The following is an 18776-nucleotide window of genomic DNA, read 5'->3' as shown; positions in this document are numbered from 1 at the left end:
CAGGCTAGCTGCTGGGGGTGGAGGCGAGGGAGACAAGAAAGGCGCTGAGGGCTGAGTGTGGTGGGGGCTGAGCAGCAGAAGCATCATTCAGGGATATCCTGATGCAGCTGTTTTGCCATCTAGAATCTCACTCCGCCTGCTCCCAGAAGGGTTAGGTTTAGGGCCCTACTGAGCCACTCTCTTCCAGGAAGCCTTCCCTGATTTTCAGGCCTCCAGTCTCTACTATGTCCTGAGCCCCCTTGGACTTTGGATGGATCAGGCAGGCCCTGGGCTGACACTGCCTTGGATGGCTCCGAAGTGCCCTTGTGTCTATTTGTCTTATCTTCCCCCTTAAGAATGAGGGCTCCTAGAGGGAGAGGTCATGTCCCCAAGTCTGACCCAGAGCCTAGGCCAACTGGCCTGATCCCATCTCAGCCCCCGTACCTGCCTTGTGGCCTCCTCCCCCTCTCCCTATCTCTCCCATCAATTTCTTAGTTCATAAAAATCAATTTTTGTCCCGTTTTTGCCATATACATAAAAGACTGTGGCATCAATTAGCCTTCGTTCTCTCTCTCTCTGTCTCTTTTTTTCTCTTCCTCGTCTTTTTTGGAAACCTCTTTGTAGGGAAAATCTCATATTTCAGCAATTTGCATTATCCACACACCCAGCTTTGAAGTTCTAAGTTATGGTAAGAAAAGGACCCACTTATCTGCCCATAAAAAATGTTCAAAGCTTATAAATTCCCTGAAACAGATGTACATTATCATTGGATTTGCCTTTCTTTTTGCTAGAGCATGCCTAATAGAGTTTCGGCCGCCCCCTGGTCCCCTTCCCCCGCCCCTGTTAGCATCTAGTCTCCACAGAAGCCCGCTCCCCACTGGGCCAGACTGACTTCAAAGGTCCCAGGCTGTCTGTTAGCAGCAAAGCACAAAGTGGGAACATAGGGGCCTTTTAAATCCCCCACGTTTAAGTCAATATCATGCCTCCCTTCTTTCCCCTCTCCTGGCAGAGGGACATAAGTCAGCCATTCCTTTTCTGCCTTCATGAGCGCCAATTCAGCAATTACCAGAAAGAGGAAAGTGAGACCTCTGTCTCTCTCTGTCTTTGCCCTCTTGTTCTTTCCAACTTTACTTCTGTTCCTTCTCACATTTAAGATGTTGTTCCGCATCAGGGAAGGTGTTGCTGAGCCCGGGTGTAGACAAAGAAATGGATCCCTAGCACTTTCATGAGTGATAATGTCATAAGCCACGTGCATCCAACAGGCCCTTGTCTCCTCTGACAAGCGCTTCCTCTCTAGGCTACTGTTTCTGGTTCCTTCTCCACCAAGTGGACAGATGGTCACATTCTGCAGTCCCCTCCTGTTTGCTGTCTGTGCTCAGCTTCTCACACAGCTCCAATGGCCTGCCCTCTCCCTCACCTCAGGCCCTTTGCTCGAGCTATTTCATCTAGCTTTCACCCGGCTCATTCCTCCTCCTCCTCGAGGTCCCCACCTAATGCGGCTTCCTACAGAGGTCTTCCTCTCCAAGCCCCATTCGCAATCAGATCCCCTCTGTTATTCCCTCACCTGCCTCCCCAGAAGTTATCACAGTTAATAACAATGTGATTGTTTGGTGTGACAGCTTTCTCCTTACCAGACTGAAAGCTCTCTGAAGGGAGGCAGGGAGGCCTGATTTATTTCCTGCTGAGCGTGGTTCCTGACATATAGCGGTTGACCAGTGAATATTTGAGAGTATTAAATGGATCAAGGAAACTGGAGATGAACTTGAGACAGGTGTGGTCCAGGGAAAAGCCAGCTGGACCTGAGAAGGACCTCTCTGAGCAGTGAGAACCAGGTTTGGGTCACCCTTTGCTGGGACCAGTTTCGATTTTGGGAGCTCCCTGTCACCAGGGGGTGGTCTGACCCCAGAGACTGACTTGCAGTAACTAAACTGCACAGCGAGACCCAGTGAGGTCCTCAAATGATAGATTCTTTCTCCACCATGAAAGAAGGAGAGAGGGAAGAGGAAGGGGAAAGAGGTCATGTGGACCACATTAGAATATTCTGGTATTCTGGCTAGGAATTTCTGAACAAATCACAATCAGATGCTGCTTTTTGAGAACAGAGCCAGAGGAAATGGAACCGGGTGACCTCTGTTAAGATGGCCAAGCACCTGCCCTATCAGAAGAGGATCTGGCCAGGGGACTGACCCACTCAGAGTCACCCAGGACTCCTGCCCCTGGTCTGTGCTGGGAGCCCATAGGCCAAGCTGCCAGTGGTGCTGCCTCTCTGCTCCCCAGCACCCAGAACATCCCCTGCACATCCCTGGGTTTCAGTCTGTCCAGAGGCTGCTACCCCTTCCTGGAGGCAGAATCAGCATGTCAAGGAGCCTGAGCAGGACCCTGTGAATGGGTGTCCCCTGCCTGGTTGTCTTTATGAATCCAAACTACAGAGATGTGTTGAGTGCCAAGAGCAGGCCTGCGAGGTCTGGCCTGGGGCCCGGTGGGCAGGCCAGGAACGTGCTATGGTTCAGGCGCTCGGCGGATATTTAACAAGCACCTATCTTTGCTGGGCCTTTGGGATTACAAAATAATCTTTGGTGAACAAGATAGTGCTTTAGTGGAAACAGATGTTAACCAAATAATCAGAGGCACAAACAAGCTTCTACAGTCGATCCTGATTATTCACAGATTCTTCCTGAATTCGCCTGCTCACTAAAATTTATTCAGAACCTCAAAATCAATACCCACGGCGCTTTCATGGTCATCCGTGCTCTTGCGCAGAGCAGTGAAAAATCTGAAAAATGAGCCATTAGATGTGCACGTTGTCAGCTGACATCAAACAAGGCAACACGGCCTTTCCGTTTCAGCTCTCATATTATAACCATGTTCTTTCCACGGCCTGCTCAGCACTGCACTTTCTGCATTTTTGTGCTTTGTGTTAGCGATGGCTGAAGGGCTGACTAGTGGTCCAATGAGCAAGAAGGTTGCGATGTGCCTTATGGAGAAAACATGTGTGCTACGGACTTTCCAGGTAGGCCAGTGGTTAAGACTTCACCTTCCAGTACAGGAGGTGCGGGTTCCATCTCCAGTCGGGGAGCTAAGATCTCACATGCCTTGCAGCCAAAAAACCAAAATGTAAACAATAGAAGCAGTGGTGTCACAAATTCAATCAAGGCTTTAAAAAAATCCACATCAAAAAAATCTTGAAAATACATGCGCTAGACAAGCTTCATTCAGGCACAGGTTATGGTGGCTCTGGGCCCTGAGTTCAGTGGTAACAAATCAACATGGTAGAATAAACCTGGTGTCTTTAAACAGAAACACATACAAAACAGAGTTGATGGAAATGTGATCAGAGGCTCGCAGGAACCTAACCCGATATTTCTCCAAGATCAGTGGTTCAGTATTGGCTAAATCAGTGTTTGCAATGACTTTACTGAGAGTAAAATGGCGCAAATAACGAGGCTCAGATGCAATTACAAACGTGATCAGTGCTATGAATGAAGGGATGGAAGGGCACCCGGAGAGCATGGGTACCACCCTGCTGCAGCGGAGAGCTCGGGCTAGGCCAGCAGCCCCACCTCCCAGACCTTCCCTTCACTCACATTTCCCTGGAATTGGCTGGGCTGAGGGCAGAGGAATGGGAGGACTGGTCTTTGCTAATTTTTGTTCATGCCCACAGGCTCCTGGCAAGGGAAGGTTGAATAACAAACAGCTTGTCCCCATGGACAGGTGTCACACTATGTTTAATCCTGCCACATACTAACTGTGACCCTGCCAAGTCACTTGGCTGAAATGTAACTTGGTCTCCTCCTTGGCTTCCACACAAGGCTATTCTAAGGACGTCAGCAAACGCAGGTTGAACATACAATGAGCGCTCCATAATTGACTGATATGGCCATTTAGCCTCCTTGTAATCCTAGGGTGCAGAGCCGGGTCCCAGGGGGCTAGACCAGATTCCGGGAGGGACAATGAGAGACCCAGATGCAGGGCAGCCAAGGACTGTTCTTGGGGCTCCCTCACTCCTCACCAGGGGCAAGAAATTGCTGGGCATGACTTTCAGGCTGCCAGTCCCAACCACTGCCCCATCTTTTTGGGAGGGCAGAGCTGCTACCCCCAGGCCCAGTTTATCAGAGCCATATGGGCAATCTCATGCACATTTGGGATTGCTGGCCCACAGTGGGCTGGGCTTGCCCAAGTTCATACTGCAGGTTGGATCTGGAGGGAATGGAGTGAATTCACTGAAGGTAGAAGGGAAAATTAACTAGGCAGGTGGGAGGTGGCACGCTGCCACCACTGACCAGGGGCTCTGCAGCTGGGGTGGGAGTGGGGCTGTCAGCAGTCAGGACTGCACCTCCTTCCCCACAAGCCCTATGGGGTCAGATTCCCAGAACAGTAGCTGCCATTTCCCAAGGGCCTGCTCTGTGCCCAACTGTGAGCTGAATGCTTCAGGCCCATCAGATCGTTTAATCTGATACTCACCACAGCCCAGTGAGCTGGGTACTCTGAATAGCCCCGTGTTGCAGAGAACGAAGGGCTTCCCTAGTGGTTCAGTCAGTAAAGAATCTGCCTGCAATGCTGGAGACCTGGGTTCAATCTCCGGGTCAGGAAGATCCCCTGGAGGAGGGAATGGCTATTCACTCCAGTATTCTTTCCTGGAAAATCCCATCAACAGAAGAGCCTGGTGGGCTATACAGCCCATGGGTTTGCAGAGTTGGGCATGACTAAGCGACAAACACTCTCCCTTTCACAGAGAAGGAAACTGAGGCACAGAGAGGCTGCGCCCTTGTCCAAGGTGGCACAGCTGGGAAGTAGCAGGATCAGGACTCAATTCCGGTCTGCCTGACTCCAATATTCATACCCTCCACCCTGGGCTGTCCTGCCCATCTGAGCTGAGACCCAAGCCTGCGTTCTGTGGTCTGGCTACTAAACCCAGTCACCTCCTCAACTCCACCCAGCAAGCCAAAGTAGGCCTGGTAGAGGTACGATAGGGCACCTGTATGCTTGGGAACCAAGCCCCGGTCTGCAGCATGGCAAAGCAGCACAGTAGATGGTCACATGGAGCCTCCGCCTCCCCAAGGCTGGCTTTGACCACCTGCACAAGTGTCTCTCCAGGGAGCCAGGGCCTCAAAGCACAGCAGGAAGACTGGGAAGGGCCAACAGGCATCTCCCTAAAGAGCCAAGGGAGGAAGGGGAACACGGGATCCCCACACCTGGGGTTACTGTGGATACACCCTAGTCGGAGCACATGCCTTGACTTCTGCCAAATCTGGTTCTTTGATGCCTGAAGTTTTATGAGGGGGAGGATGGTAGGTTATTGAAGGCCTGAATGGCAAAGCAGATAGGAAAGGAGCTCAACTCACACCTACGGGAGAGTTATTAAATTCTCCATTTGTGTCCTCTGGCATGGTCATGGCCACATGCTCCAACATCATGAGGCTTTCTGGAGGTTCTGGGTGGAGCAGGTGTGTGGGGCGCTCTTTCTGTTTCCCTTACACCTCAGGGCACACACTCCTTAAGGCTGAGCCACCGGAGTTCCACCCTGCTTGTGCCAAGGCCCTGGGCTCCTCACACTAGTCTGCGGGCCCAGCTGCCAAGTCATGTCCTGGGGTGGGTGCTTGTTAAAAGTACCGATCCCCGCACCCAGCCCCAGGCCCACAGAATCACAGTCTTGGGGGGTGGGCCTGAGTCTTTGCATTTAACATGCTCCCTGGGAGATTCTTATGGCCCCTGAAGTTAGGTACGGCTCTCAAAGGAGGTCACCTGGATTCTTAGCCTATCTGCCCAAGAACTTGGAACACCTTGGTACCCAGGCCAAGGAATCTACACCATCAGAGGTGGGACCCAGGCACCGGAATTTCAAAATCTCCCCAGGTGATTCTGAAGGACTCATAGGATGAGAATTTCTTGTTGTGAGCATTCCATCCCTGCCTGTTCCCAGCCCCCTCCCCCACAGGCTGGTCTAACCAAAGTCAAGTCTGGAGGGTCTCCGTCGAGGTAGAGACCCTCTTGTCTCCACCAGGCACGTGAACTGGACACACCACAATGCTCCTACTTTATGGAGAGAAAATGGAAGGGAGAGGAAAGCTCTGGGGCAGTCAGGGGGGAGATGGGGAGTCTAGGCAGGCCTCTACCATTTCCTCCACCTCTGAGGTCTCCTTCTGCTACAAGGAGATGGACCTCACACCCATTCCCTCTGCTCACACTAAAGCAAGGTGGGGGTGCACAAAGCCCTTGGCAGGGACATACATTAATCAGAATCATTCAAGGGCATGAGCTCCACAGGACGGGGGTCAGGTTCAAAGGTCTGCTGCTTTGCAAGAAGGTGACAGAGCCAAGAATAAGATCAGAACCCCAAATAAGGGACATGACGGTAAGAAGTGATAAAGCTTCAGTGGTTGGAGAAGGGTGCCCTTATACAGCATTCGAGAGTCAATATGCAGCTTTTGAAATAATGTAATGCAAAAATGGAATACTTGCTTGTGTATGTTAGTCGCTCAGTCGTGTCCGACTCTTTGTGACCCCAAGGACTGTAGCCTGCCAGGATCCTCTGTCCATGGAATTCTCCAGGCAAGAATACTGGAGTGGGTTGCCATTCCCTTCTCCAGGAGATCTTCCTGACCCAGAGATCAAACCTGGGTCTCCTGCACTGCAAGCAGATTCTTTACTGTCTGAGCCTACTGGGAAGCTAATACACAGCTCTTAGGAGTCAATAAAGCGTTTGTCTGAACCACCTGTATTGGTTCTGCAAAACACAGCCATGTACACATGGGGAGAAGGGGTGATACTGGGGCTTGTCCCACGCCTGGGGGAGCAAAGGCAGGAGCTGGGAGGGTGGGTACTGGGGCTGGACTGGACAAGGGCAGGGGCAAGGCTGCCTTGGGGTCCTTGGGGTCCTTGGGGTCCTTGGGGCCTGCAGTCCCTAGTATGTGCTGGTGAATTCGTCTTCCGAGAGGAGGGGAGGGCGTGGGGGTGGGGTGCCACAGCCCGCTGGCACGGAGCACAGCTCAGGGGTCCCCTTTCATTCCCAAGAGCGCTGACAGGCCTCACAGAAGCCGGTTATTAGTGCAGGCAGCCTTCCCCCCCTCCTGCGACCTCCAAGGTTGCCTTCCCTCTGGCCCTGTAATGATTTGACATCTGAACGCTGAGGAAAAGGTGGGATGGGAGTGGGGGTGGGGGAGAGTCAAAGCAACTGCTCCTGGCTGTTTCCTTTGCCAGAAACTGTAATTGGCACTGCTGAGTGTGAAGTGCACGGGCCCCTCCACCCCCCGCCCACCCCCTCCCCGACCCCTCGTGCTTCCTGGGTAACTAGAGCCTCAGCTTAGTTGGCTGCCTAAGCCAGACATCCCTGGTGTCAGGGACAGATCAGCAGAACCGGGCATCCTAGCGACCGAGCACCTGGAGTTTTGCGCATATGGGTCTGTAGACCCCAGGAAAGGTCTGGCCCTCAAAGCTCAGGATCTGGGGAGCTAGAGCAGTTCCTCTGCAGTAGGTGTCAGATTTGCCTGCAGGACAAAACTCACCCCTACTAGCCTGCAGGAAAATGCTCACAACCCCACCAAGAAGCATGGCTGACCACGCGTTCATCCTTCCATTCCTTCCTTCTCTTCTCGCCTTCCCTCTGTTTCCTCCCTTTCTCTTCTTCCTTTAGCTGCCAATGACTGGGTACCACTTCTTTTAGAGCTCATTCACAATCGATCAACATCGAATCGCAGGCTCTTGAACTCAGCAGATCAGCATTGGCACTCCAGGTGCCAGGGCTCCAGCTGGTGGGCACCAGACAAGCCAGGCACAAGGATGTGCCTTGGCCTAGGAGGAGACCCACCTGTCTGCAGGAGGGGGAAGGGCAAGCCTCGGCGGGGATGACAGTGCCTCAGAGCAAGAGAGGGCTTGAGCAGCTGTCGGAGAGGAGCGGGCAGAGCTCTGTGATGGACACAGGGAGCTCTCCAAATACATTAGGTCAGAGAGGAAAAGGGCCTAAGTATGAATACTATGCTACTCCTTGGGTAAAAATAAAAGGGTGTGGTGGGAAGAGGATTAAGTGGTAACTGCAGTGTTTTCTTTCTTGAAAATAGATCTGAAATAAATATTGCAAAATGTCAGCATTTGTAAAATCTGGGTAGTGAGCCTCACGGTTACTGTTACACAGTTTTCTGTTTCAAAGTTTGTTAGAAGTATTTTTTAAAATAGTAAGATGGGAGGGTAGGGGAGAGATGAATAAGCAGGGCATGGAGCATGTTAAGGGTAGTGAAAATACTCCGTACAATATTATAGTGATGGAAACACATCATTACGTGTGTGCATGCGTGCCAAGTTGCTTCAGTAGTGTCCGACTCCGCGACCCTTAGGACTGTAGCCCATCAGGCTCCTCTGTCCATGGGATTCTCTAGGCAGGAAACTGGAATGGTTGCCACGGACTCTTCCAGGGGATCTTCCCGACCCGGGGATCGAACATGCATCTCTTAGTCTCTGGCATTGGCAGGCAAGTTCTTTACCACTAGCGCCACCTGGGAAGCTCACACATCATTATACATGTGTTCAAACCCAGTAAATCCACAACACCAAGAGTGAGCCCCAACATAAAGTGTGGATTATGATGCGTCAAGATATGTTCATCTGTGGCAAAAAAAAAGAAAAAAAAAAAAGTACCATCTGTTGAGTGATGTTGACAATAGGGAAGGCGATACATGAAGCAGAGAAAGTGTATATAGGAAGTCTCAGAACCTGCCTCTCAATTCTGTTGTAAATCTAAAACGGCTCTGAAAAAACAGTCTTAAAAAAATAACAGAATTTAAATGGGGAGATATCTCATTTAAGTGTATTTATTTTTATAAAAACTGTCAGTGACACTTTCATAGTGTTCTTGTGGGCCAGGAGCTGTTTTAAAATCGATGAATTCTCACAACAAATCTGTGGGGTAGGTCTCTTATGATTCCCCTTCATAAATGGGAAGCTGAGGCTTGAGAAACACACATAACTACAGAGGGAGGGAGTCAGGATTTGAACCCAGGCAGCTAGGAACCAACATCTGTGCTCACACCACCACGGCACACTCAAAAGGCACCAGGAAGCTGGGATCAGGGAAGTCAGAGGGCTGTGTGCTTCTTCGTGTGCACTGTTGTGTACTGTTTGAATATTCTACATGTGCACGTTACAGCTCTTTTTTGTTTTTTAAGTTAGGTAAATTCCAGGTACCAAGAAATAATAGAACCCTGACAGGTGTGGGGCTGGGGGAGACGGCACGGACCTCCTCTCAGAGGCTGAGGAAACACTCTAAAGCCACCAGACCACAGAGAGGCTCCCTGCTGGACCCAGTGCCTGGCTCATTCCCATGGCTGCAGCAGTTCTGGGCCTGGGGCGTGATCCACTGTCTGCTCAGTATCCCTCTTCTTCCTTCTTCTGGCACAGACCCCACCCCCTCTCCACAGGTTAGACATATGACTCCGGGGGGCCACAGTGATTGGTCCAGGGATGGGTACTGGCTCCAAACCCAGCCAATCAGAGTCCTTCCCTGGGCTTGTCCTAGCGGAAAATCCTTTTGCATCGTGGGTGCCAACAGCACCCGCACCATGGCAAAGCATGTCAGTGGAAGTATACCTCCAGAAAAGGAGCAAGAAGAACCAGGGAGTCGCAGCTGCATTCCTAGCCTGTCATCTCAAAGCCAGCTCCCTCCCTGCCTTCCCTGGTTTGGTTACATTCCTATCAGTTTCAGTTGGTTCCTGCCTGAGAGCAGCCCACAGCCCCAAACACGAGAAGCCCAGATCCACTGGTTAAGGGGTCCTGAGAAAGACTAGAATCCCACCTCTGCCACTTGCTGTGTGTTCTCAAGAGAGTTACTCAACCTCTCTGAGCCTGTTGTACTCCCTGAGCTTCTCCTGGCCGCCTCAAAACTCACTGGTTGTCACAAGGATTAACTATACTAATCCAGTTCCAGGTATGCCAGTAAGTAATAAAATTAATATGGTGACAACAACTCTGCACACTATCTTCAAAAATTACTCCTTACCAACCCCAGTAAACCAACACCAGAGGCTCTGGAAAAGGGGGTCCCTGCTGGGAGACCAAGTAGCAGAAAGGCAGGCAGCTGGAGCCACTTTTTCTTCCTGTGTGCTCCCAGATTCACCCTCCACTCTCCTCTTTCCCGAAAGAATGCCCGTGTGACCCCCATCAGTAACTCCCTTGCTCTCTGGTTCCTGGTGGCTTCAGCCGAGGAGGCCTCAGCAGGACACAGGAGGACAAGAGAGAAAGGTCCAGAAGTCGTTTCCCTGGAGGGTCCCCACAGGCTGGCTGCATCCTTCCAGAAAAGGCCATGGCTCCTTCGGGTGCCCCCACCCCTCTGTCTGCCGACGATGACCCCCCCACCCCCACACCCTCCACTCCAGGGGTAGGAGTGGCACCCAGAGTGCCAGCGTATGCTCTTTTACTCTTTTAAGAGGCTTGCCCACACTATGTAGATATTCCCTTTGTTAAGCTCACGTACTCATGCTCAGTCGCTTCATTCGTGTCTGACTCTTTGTGACCCTATAGACTATAGCCTGCCAGGCTCCTCTGTCCATGGGATTCTCCAGACAAGAATACTGGAGTGGGTTGCCATGCCCTCCTTCAGATTAAGCTCACTCCATTATCCAATTAGGATGTGTGTGTCACCGGTTTTCACAGGGTCCCTGACTAGTTGACAGGGGTCCTTTTCCTGGCCTCCCCAGGTCTCAGTCAAAATTCTTTTCTACAGAGGACACTGCTCCAGGGTCCCAACTCTGGCCACTGTTCCCATTTCCCTCCACACTTCCATAATCCCACAGTCCTCTCCAAAACCTATCAGATCCTCAACCTTGAGAAAGGACCCCCTGATGAGAGGCAAGGGGCATTTAATGAACAGCAGCCCCACAGGGAGGCAGACACAGGGTCACTTCTGGACTTTGGATGTGTCTTGAGAAGCAAAGCACCAATTTCTGCACACCAGAAAAGGTACCTGAGAGTGTATATTTATAGAAAGATACATAGAAATGGACAGATGGCATCTATCTACAGATACAGGAAGCTCTGTTAGAGAATCACGTAGGTATGTATATATTTGCCAATGGCAGGACATGAGGTTTCCACATTCACAACCGACAACACACAATTGCCTGATCTTGGAAAACCACACTTGTTTATGTGGTTAGTTCCCTCTCCAGAGGTTTCCAAAGTGAGAAGGCTGGTTTCAGGGGCAGTCTTTAAATATGTGTGTGTATCTTTCTAAAGAAGAGAGGAGGAGGAGGAGAGAAAAAGGAGAAATGTATTTTCACGTTGCACAAGGCAGGAACGATGGGGCTGGTTTGGGGCAGGGGGCATGATCCCACTGGAAAGGTGTGAAAGGTTAACTCCAGAAAGGACAGCTAAGGTTTCTAGGTTGGGACATCAAAACACAACAGCCGGGAAGGTCGCGCAGTCCGCTGAAATCCCTTGTAGCACATTACAATCAGTTAAGGGCAAAATAAAATCCGAATCACACTAAGAGGTAGCAGCTGTTTATCTTCTCGGAGATTTCGAGGGTCTCTGGAAGCCCAGCCAGGTGAGGGTGTTCTTCTGGAGTCGGGCAGGGCTCTGGCCGAGGGCTCCGGGGGTGGGGCTGGGTGTGGGGGGTCGGGGAAGGGAAGGGTGTGGGATGGCCCAGCGTGGGCAATGGCAGCTCCCGAGCCCCAGGGAGCCTCTGCCACTGCAGGCCACTTCCAAACCCACAGTCACTTCTTGGGTAAGTTATGCAGTCCCCACAACATATAAATAAAAGTTTAGTTCTGTGTTTCCATATATCTTCTACATGGAGGCTAGCTGAATATTAGTGGAGTAACAATAATTATTAATAAACAATAATCGTCATAATAACAATAATTAATAGAATAATAATGCCTTGGGGGGCTGGGGGGGGGTCCTTCATATGGTGCGGCAGGGCAGGGGACGGGGCTCTACGTCTCTATGTCTGGTAGAAGTGATGGTAATGGTGGTGGTGTTCGTGGTGGTGGTGATGTTCGTGTCTCTGGACTGCCTGGCCGGCCTGGCTCTCGTACACCACCACGGCGGGCAGCTCCCTCAGGTGGTCCCGCCCCACGACGGTGCCACCCACGGCCAGCGGCGCCTGCAGGCCCCGGCACCCTTGCTGGCTCTCCTTGGCGCGGTGCTTGTGCTTCCGGTGCCCGAGGGGCGCCAGGGTGGGGAGGAGGGCAGGGCTGGCGGCCGGGTGGGCCGAGGGGGCCAGCGCAGGGACCGCGGGTCCCCCGGGGGGCTTGCTTCGCGCCCCTCTGGCCACGTGGCCCACACCCACGCTCTTGCCCTGGGCCTTGGGGGACCTCACAAAGTGCTTGCTCCCGTCCTGGGTGCCGCCCCGGAGCCGCTGCTGGACCTCCGAGGCCTTGGCGAAGGGGGCGTCAAGAAAGTGGAAGGAGCCGGGGTCCGCGCCCGGGGGCTTGCGGTGTGGGACGTGGATGGCTTCCGGCTCGTGGGAGCGAGATCGAGTAGGGTTGGAGGCGCGAGGGGGCAGTTCTGACTTCTGGGCCACTGAAGGGGAGCCTAGGAGTCAACGCAACAGACGTTTAGTGAGCACCTACTGTGTGCTGGTGTCGCAGGATGCCCCAGAAATCACCCGCACCCCCAGTTCTCCCATACGGAGAGAGGCAGCTGTTCCTTATCAGAGCTCCCACTCCCCACCCACTGCTGGCTCCTCCCTGTCTTGGAGGAGAGTTTTCTCGAATGGAACTTTGCCATCTGCTAAGTGGGGGAAAAACTGTTTCTTTGTTAGGTCTTTAAAAATAATTAATTCTCCTTCTGAGAGTTTGAAAAGAGAGGAGACAGAGACACTGTTAACTGTCTAAGGCCACCGGGGCACGAAGAAAATCTATGAGCATGTTCCTTTACTTACAGAGGTAACCCAGAGAGGAATTAAACACAGGAGGAGGGGGAGAAGGGCGCCGAGGGGAGTGAAATTAAGTGGGCTGCGTCTTCATTTATCATAGCAAGAGCCAAGATGTCAAGGGCTCATAAAGACAGAGTGGTGTTTTGCTTAACCAAGCCCGGGGTCCTCACTGGAAGAGAGGGGAACTGGGTCGGGGCGGGTTAGAGTGCAGCGCTGAACTGCTGTTTTCACTGAATTAGAAACCCTTGGATAATATTTGATTTTGTTCAACTTCGTACATGTATTACTTTAATCTCTCAAAAGTTTTCAAGATCGTCTCCTCGAAGAAGACTCAAATCACTCTAGTAAAAGCCACGCCTCCCCCCAGCCCAGGGGGCCAGTGAACACCTTCGCCCGGCACCTGCCCGCCCGGCCACGCCCTCCCCTGGCCACCCACTCAAGTGAAGGCGCTCCCTTACCAGGCCCAAACTGGGACGTGTAGTTTTCTATCCCGGCGAGATCTAAGTAGTGGTTTCTCCTCTCAATGTTCTCATCCACGCAATGGTGGTAGCAGCCGGACTGCTCCAGATGGCTGTCACCCTGGAACCTTTCGGGGAAGGCAAGTGAGAGGGTGGGCCCTGGCCTCACAGTGGGAGAGGTCCCACAAAGCTCCTGGGAAGTCACCAGACAAGAATTTCTGGACCCTCTCTTAATTTTGGTCTGGGTCTTGGGAGCGGGGTAGGGAGAGACCACTTTAGTACTCTGGCCCTCCTTTTCCTCCCCTGCCTAGCCTCCCTGGGCCAAAGCAAAGGAGAGAGTAACTGATCAAAAAGATGGTCCAGAGCCAGGCTTCAAACTGTGTGTCCCCAATGTCCGCCTGGCTCCCCAGGGGTTGGGGAGAACAGAGGCCCCCAAGCCACTGGAGTTGAGGTCAGCAAACTCCATCACCTGCTCCAAATCCAGCATGGGCCTTCCCAGTGTGTGTGTGTGTGTAAGGGGTGTGTGTGTGTGTGTGTGTGTGTGTGTGGTGGGCGTGATGTTTTCCCCACTGCAGGATTCTGGGCTCCCTGCCCTCCCCTTCAAGGGTCTCTGTGATCTGCCCATGCTAGCTTGCCTCCTCCCTGCTCCCCTTAGGACAGCCTCCCACATCTGTAGCCAGCCTGGGCACCCCTGATTCCTAGCCCTCTCCTCACACCATGCTATGTCCCTGCTTGGACCCTACCTTCTCTCTTCCCCCTGTGCTACTATTTCTCAAATCCCAGTCATTTCCTTTCCACATACACAGTAGATATTGATACATCTTCATGCCTCCCACGTTACTGTTACATTATATTACTGTTTACCTCAACACTTTTCTTTACTCAGTCTCTTTTCATCCCTCCCTCCCTTTACTTCCTTCCTTGCAGTTAAAGAAAAACAACAGGTGAAAGCTAATTGCAGTCTTAGAATCCTTTATCCACATTTCTGAAATCCAAAACGCCCCAAAACAAAGATTTTCCATAACTCGTTTGGCAGCCAAGCTTGCTCTAAACAGATGTGAAGGTAGCTATAGTCTTTATCTCACTTAGCGTGAATATATATACATGTCCCTGCAAAAATATTTCTGTGCTAAATCCTGGGTTGCTGCTCAGACCTCAAACAGAAATACGGTGGGAGCACCTTTCTAAAACTCAACAAACGCCAAATTCCAAAACAAATCTGGCCCACGGCATTTTGGATGAAGCAACGCAGACCTACATTTAGGTATTTTGGAAAACTGAGCTTGATTTGTGAACCTGTCCTCTTAAGTCACACCCCCCCACCCCCACCCCGACTTCCCGCCCCAGGAGGATGCAGACTGCAGCCTCCTGCTTCAAATCCCTTAGAAGCTGGTACACAGCTGGTGCTCAACCCATGCTTGGGACCGCCTTACCTGAGGAGGGCCCGCTGCTTCTTCTCCCAGCTTCGCAGCTCCTCAGCGGGCTTGGTCTCGGCTCTGGGTCTGGCACTCTGCAGGTCTGAGTCCCATCCGAAAAACAGATGGGTGAGCAGCTCGCTCCTGTGCCCACCCACCTCCCGGCCCTTCCCAGGCTGCCTAGCACACAGTCCTTAAAAACTGGCCCACAGAAGCTTCACGACAGCTCTGTGGGGAGGGTTCTCCGAGCCAGGACTAAATAGAGGGGTCTTGCAGCAACGTGCCTGGCTTAACTCCTTCCCCCGACTCACCTCCTCCCAGACCCCTTAGCCACCTTCGAGGCTCGGCGCACTCGACCACCCTCCCCACACCCAGGCCCACCTCCAGCACTTTGCTCACCCAGGGCCTTCCATCTCTAGAACTCCTTCTGTATCCAAACCCTGGTCCTTCAAGGACCTGCTCAAACTCCACTTGTCCACAGAGCAGCTCACAGGGAAAGCCCTAGGCTCCCCACCCCCCACCCCCACACTCCCCCGATGTGGGCTCTGAGCCTCCCTGAGAGCTGGGAGTGGACCAACCCCATGGCTAGCATGGCCTGCCAGCCCTCACCGGGGTGATTGAGGACGATGCTCTTCTTGCTCTGGCTCCCATCGGGGGCCACTGTGAGCTTGACCCGCAGCGTCTTGCTCGACGTTGGGGAGTGGTTGACGGAGGAATCGACCACCTCGTAGATGGTATGCAGCAGGCTGGTGATGTCCTGGATGGGGAGGGAAGCAGAAAACCACGTGCATTTAAAACAGAGGATTCAGAGGGGCGGTGGAGCCTGAAAGGCGGAAACCTCCCCAGTTCCCCCAAAGCCCAGCCTCAGGCAAAATCTAGGATGTCAGAGGCTCACCAGGACCAGAAGCAAGAGTGAGGGAGAGGGCGGGTGAATGACCTGAATGCACAGGAAGGACGGTGGGCAGCGGGGCTCAGTGGCACCTGGGCCCATGGAGGCACTGAATGGAAGTTGCTTCAGAAAGCTCATGCCTCGAGGGTACAGAGTTGCCCCAGGGATTCTACATCCTCTGGACTTCCAGGATGTCCTGCCAGCGCTAAGCCATCTCCCAGGCAACAGAGAAAGCTCTTCTGCTGGGCACTATTTAACAGGTAAACTGAGAGGAGGGGCTCAGATACTGTGGCCGTGAGCATCAGCAGCATCTGCTTCTGATCTGATGAGCACTTTCTCAATGAAAAATAGAAAAGTGGATGCGTCCCTAAAGATAAACTCTTTTGTGAGAACTTGACCAAAACTCCTCTTCTCTCTAGACCTCAGTTACCCCCTCAATCAGAACAGGGCTCTCCAATCCTTAGGGTTGGGGGATGGAGGGGGGACCAGGTGCCCCCAGTAGGTCCCACCCACCACATCTGCCTAAGGTCCTTGGTCTGAGGGGAGGCTTCATGCTTTAAATGATGTTGGAAACCTCTAGAAAAGGTATTTGCCCTCTATAGGGTAGGCTCACAGACTCTTCTGCCCAGAGACTCTTCATGAATACAGGTGGACTCAGCCCCCTGTTGCCCCCTCACCCATAAGCCTTTAGGCAGAGGTGACACCAAGCACTGCCATGGCTCTGCAGTAGGTGGACCGATGACCAGAGGTGGTGGGGCCAACTGGGTACATCCCCACCCACGGGAGGTGGCAGCCACCCAACTCAGCTACTTGTGACAATGCTGGCTGACGGTCATTCCAGAGAAGCCAGAAATCCAGAATCTCCTGTTACATTTTCAGAATCTTCGATACCGGCAACTAATTTTTTTTTTTTCCAACTCGATTTCCTCTGCCCCTAGCCCCTGGCAACCCCCATTTTATTTCTGTCTCTATGAATCTGACTACTCTAGATGCCTCATATAAGTGGACTCATGGAGTACTTGTCTTTTAGTGATTGGCTTCTCTCACTTAGCATAATGTCTTTGAGGTTCACCCATGTTGGGTCAGAATTTCCCTCCTTTTTAAGGCTGAATAATATTCTATTGTATGGATATGTCACATTTTGCCTACCCATTCATTATTCATTCATCAATGGACCAGAGAAGGCAATGGCACCCCGCTCTAGTACTCTTGCCTGGAGAATCCCATGGATAGAGGAGCCTGGTAGGCTGCAGTCCATGCGGTCGCTAAGAGTCGGACACGACTAAGCGACTTGACTTTCACTTTTCACTTTCATGCATTGGAGAAGGAAATGGCAACCCACTCCAGTGTTCTTGCCTGGACAATCCCAGGGACGGGGAGCCTGGTGGGCTGCCGTCTATGGGGTCACACAGAGTCGGGCACGACTGAAGCGACTTAGCAGCAGCATCAATGGACAATGGAGTTTGTGCCCACCTTTTGGCTATTGTGAATAATGCTGCCATGAACATGGATATGTACAATTATCTCTTAGAGAATCTGCTTTCATGTCTTTGGGGTATATACCCAAAAGTGGAATTTCTGGGTTATATGGTAATTCTATGTTTAATTCTTTTGAGAAAACTCCATACTATTTTCCATAGTGCTGAACCAATTTACAATCCCACCAGCAGTGCACAGGGATTCCCTTTTCTCCACATTCTCACCAACACTTGTTATTTTTTGTCCTTTTGATAACAGCCATTCTGACTGTGAGGTAATATCTCATTGTGGTTTTGACTTGTATTTCCCTCATGATTAGTGATGTTGAATATCCTTTCATGCACTTATCAGCTATTTGTATATCTTGTTTGGAGAAATGTCTAGTTAGTCTCTGCCCATTTTTTAATCAAGCTGCTTGTTGTTGCGTTGTAGGAGGTCTTTATATATCCTGGATATTACTTCCTTCTCAGACACTTGATTCGCGGATATTTCCCCTATTCTGTAGGTTGCCTTTCATTCTGCTGATTGTGTCCTTTGATGCACAGAAGCATTTAATTTTGATGTAGTCCAATTCATCTATTTTTGCTTTTGTTACCTGTGCTGGGCTGGAACACCTGGGGGCTACATTGGGGTTGCTGGGGGCTGCCAGTTTGAGACCTGGGCTCCAGCCTCTCACTTGCTGGCTGACTGGGCATCCCAGCAATTCTAGCAAGGCCCACAGAGGACCCCCTCTTTCTTCTTCTCTTTCCCTTAAGCTGCTCTGCACCACCACAATTGCCCACCCTCTCTCATCACCTTAGGAAGCCCATGAAGGTGGCATCATTATCTCTATTTTACAGATGAGGAAAGTGAGGTCCATCAACATAATTGCCTAAAACATCACACACCAGGCCTGGGGCCCTGGAATGCCATCCCCGAGGGTCCCAGATGATTCAAGGTGCAGGAACAAGGGTGCTTTGGTAGTCCCAGCTGGAAAACCAGCCCTGTTCATTACACAGAGTCCAGCACAGAGGAGTAGATGCCTGTGACTATTTATTGTACAAATGAACACCTGAAGGATGAACAGGTACTTTCTTCTGAGTTGGGAAGCTGGCCCAGATGCCAGCTGTAGACTGGTTGCAGTGAGGTGGGAGTCTGAATGTCCCAGCGCAGGAACGAGCATGCTGACGGCCAGAGAGTGTGGAGGGAAGGGGTATTTATAGCCAGATTTGAGGAGTGGCTTTAGAGCTAAAAATAAATCGGGGGAAACACCAGGCTGGGTCCTCCCCGGACTGGGAGCCAACCTCCTTGCTGCTTGGCAGGAGACAGACACCAGTGAAGGCTCTCCCTGCAACTGGGCTGGGGCACCCTCCTTGGAAATCTTCACATCCTTGCTATGCCTCATGTTAGCAGGGGGTGAAGAATAGCAGAATGAAGAATGAGAAAGCAGTGTCTGCCTGCAAGGTTTCGTAAGGCCTCCGAGGTGGGGGGCAAACCCTTTTATGGCCAACTCCTGAGACTCCCTCAGTCTCTTCTGAACCAGAAAGGAAGAGGGTGGCTACCAGGGGCCACTGCACGTGTTAGGAGAGGTGAAAGGCCACCACACCCCTGAGAAGCCCAGTCTGGCCTTCCCTTGAATTGCCACCTCCATGCATTTCTGTTACCCAGGCTTCAAGCCTGGGATGCATTCTCCTGTGAAGATAATGAGTCCA

The 18776-nt window shown here is 51.8% G+C and overlaps 1 protein-coding gene across 1 annotated transcript in view; it reads right to left on the bottom strand.

The window, feature by feature from the left end:
- Window positions 1–8748: 8748 nt before the first annotated feature.
- Window positions 8749–18776, bottom strand: part of NKD1 (NKD inhibitor of WNT signaling pathway 1) — a 94194-nt gene continuing 84166 nt past the window's right edge. Inside the window, exons 7-10 of the mRNA XM_061387149.1 lie at window positions 15327–15474; window positions 14736–14820; window positions 13303–13430; window positions 8749–12501 (exon numbers count right to left, since the gene is read on the bottom strand). Coding sequence (XP_061243133.1) covers window positions 11909–12501; window positions 13303–13430; window positions 14736–14820; window positions 15327–15474 — 954 coding nt within the window. The 3' untranslated portion in view covers window positions 8749–11908. The remainder of the gene's footprint in view (window positions 12502–13302; window positions 13431–14735; window positions 14821–15326; window positions 15475–18776) is intronic.

The sequence above is a fragment of the Bos javanicus genome, chromosome 18 (assembly GCF_032452875.1).
Source record: "Bos javanicus breed banteng chromosome 18, ARS-OSU_banteng_1.0, whole genome shotgun sequence".
NCBI classification, from domain to species: domain Eukaryota; kingdom Metazoa; phylum Chordata; class Mammalia; order Artiodactyla; family Bovidae; genus Bos; species Bos javanicus.
Note: the sequence above shows the minus strand (reverse complement) of the source record. Positions and strands in the feature narration are given on the sequence as shown.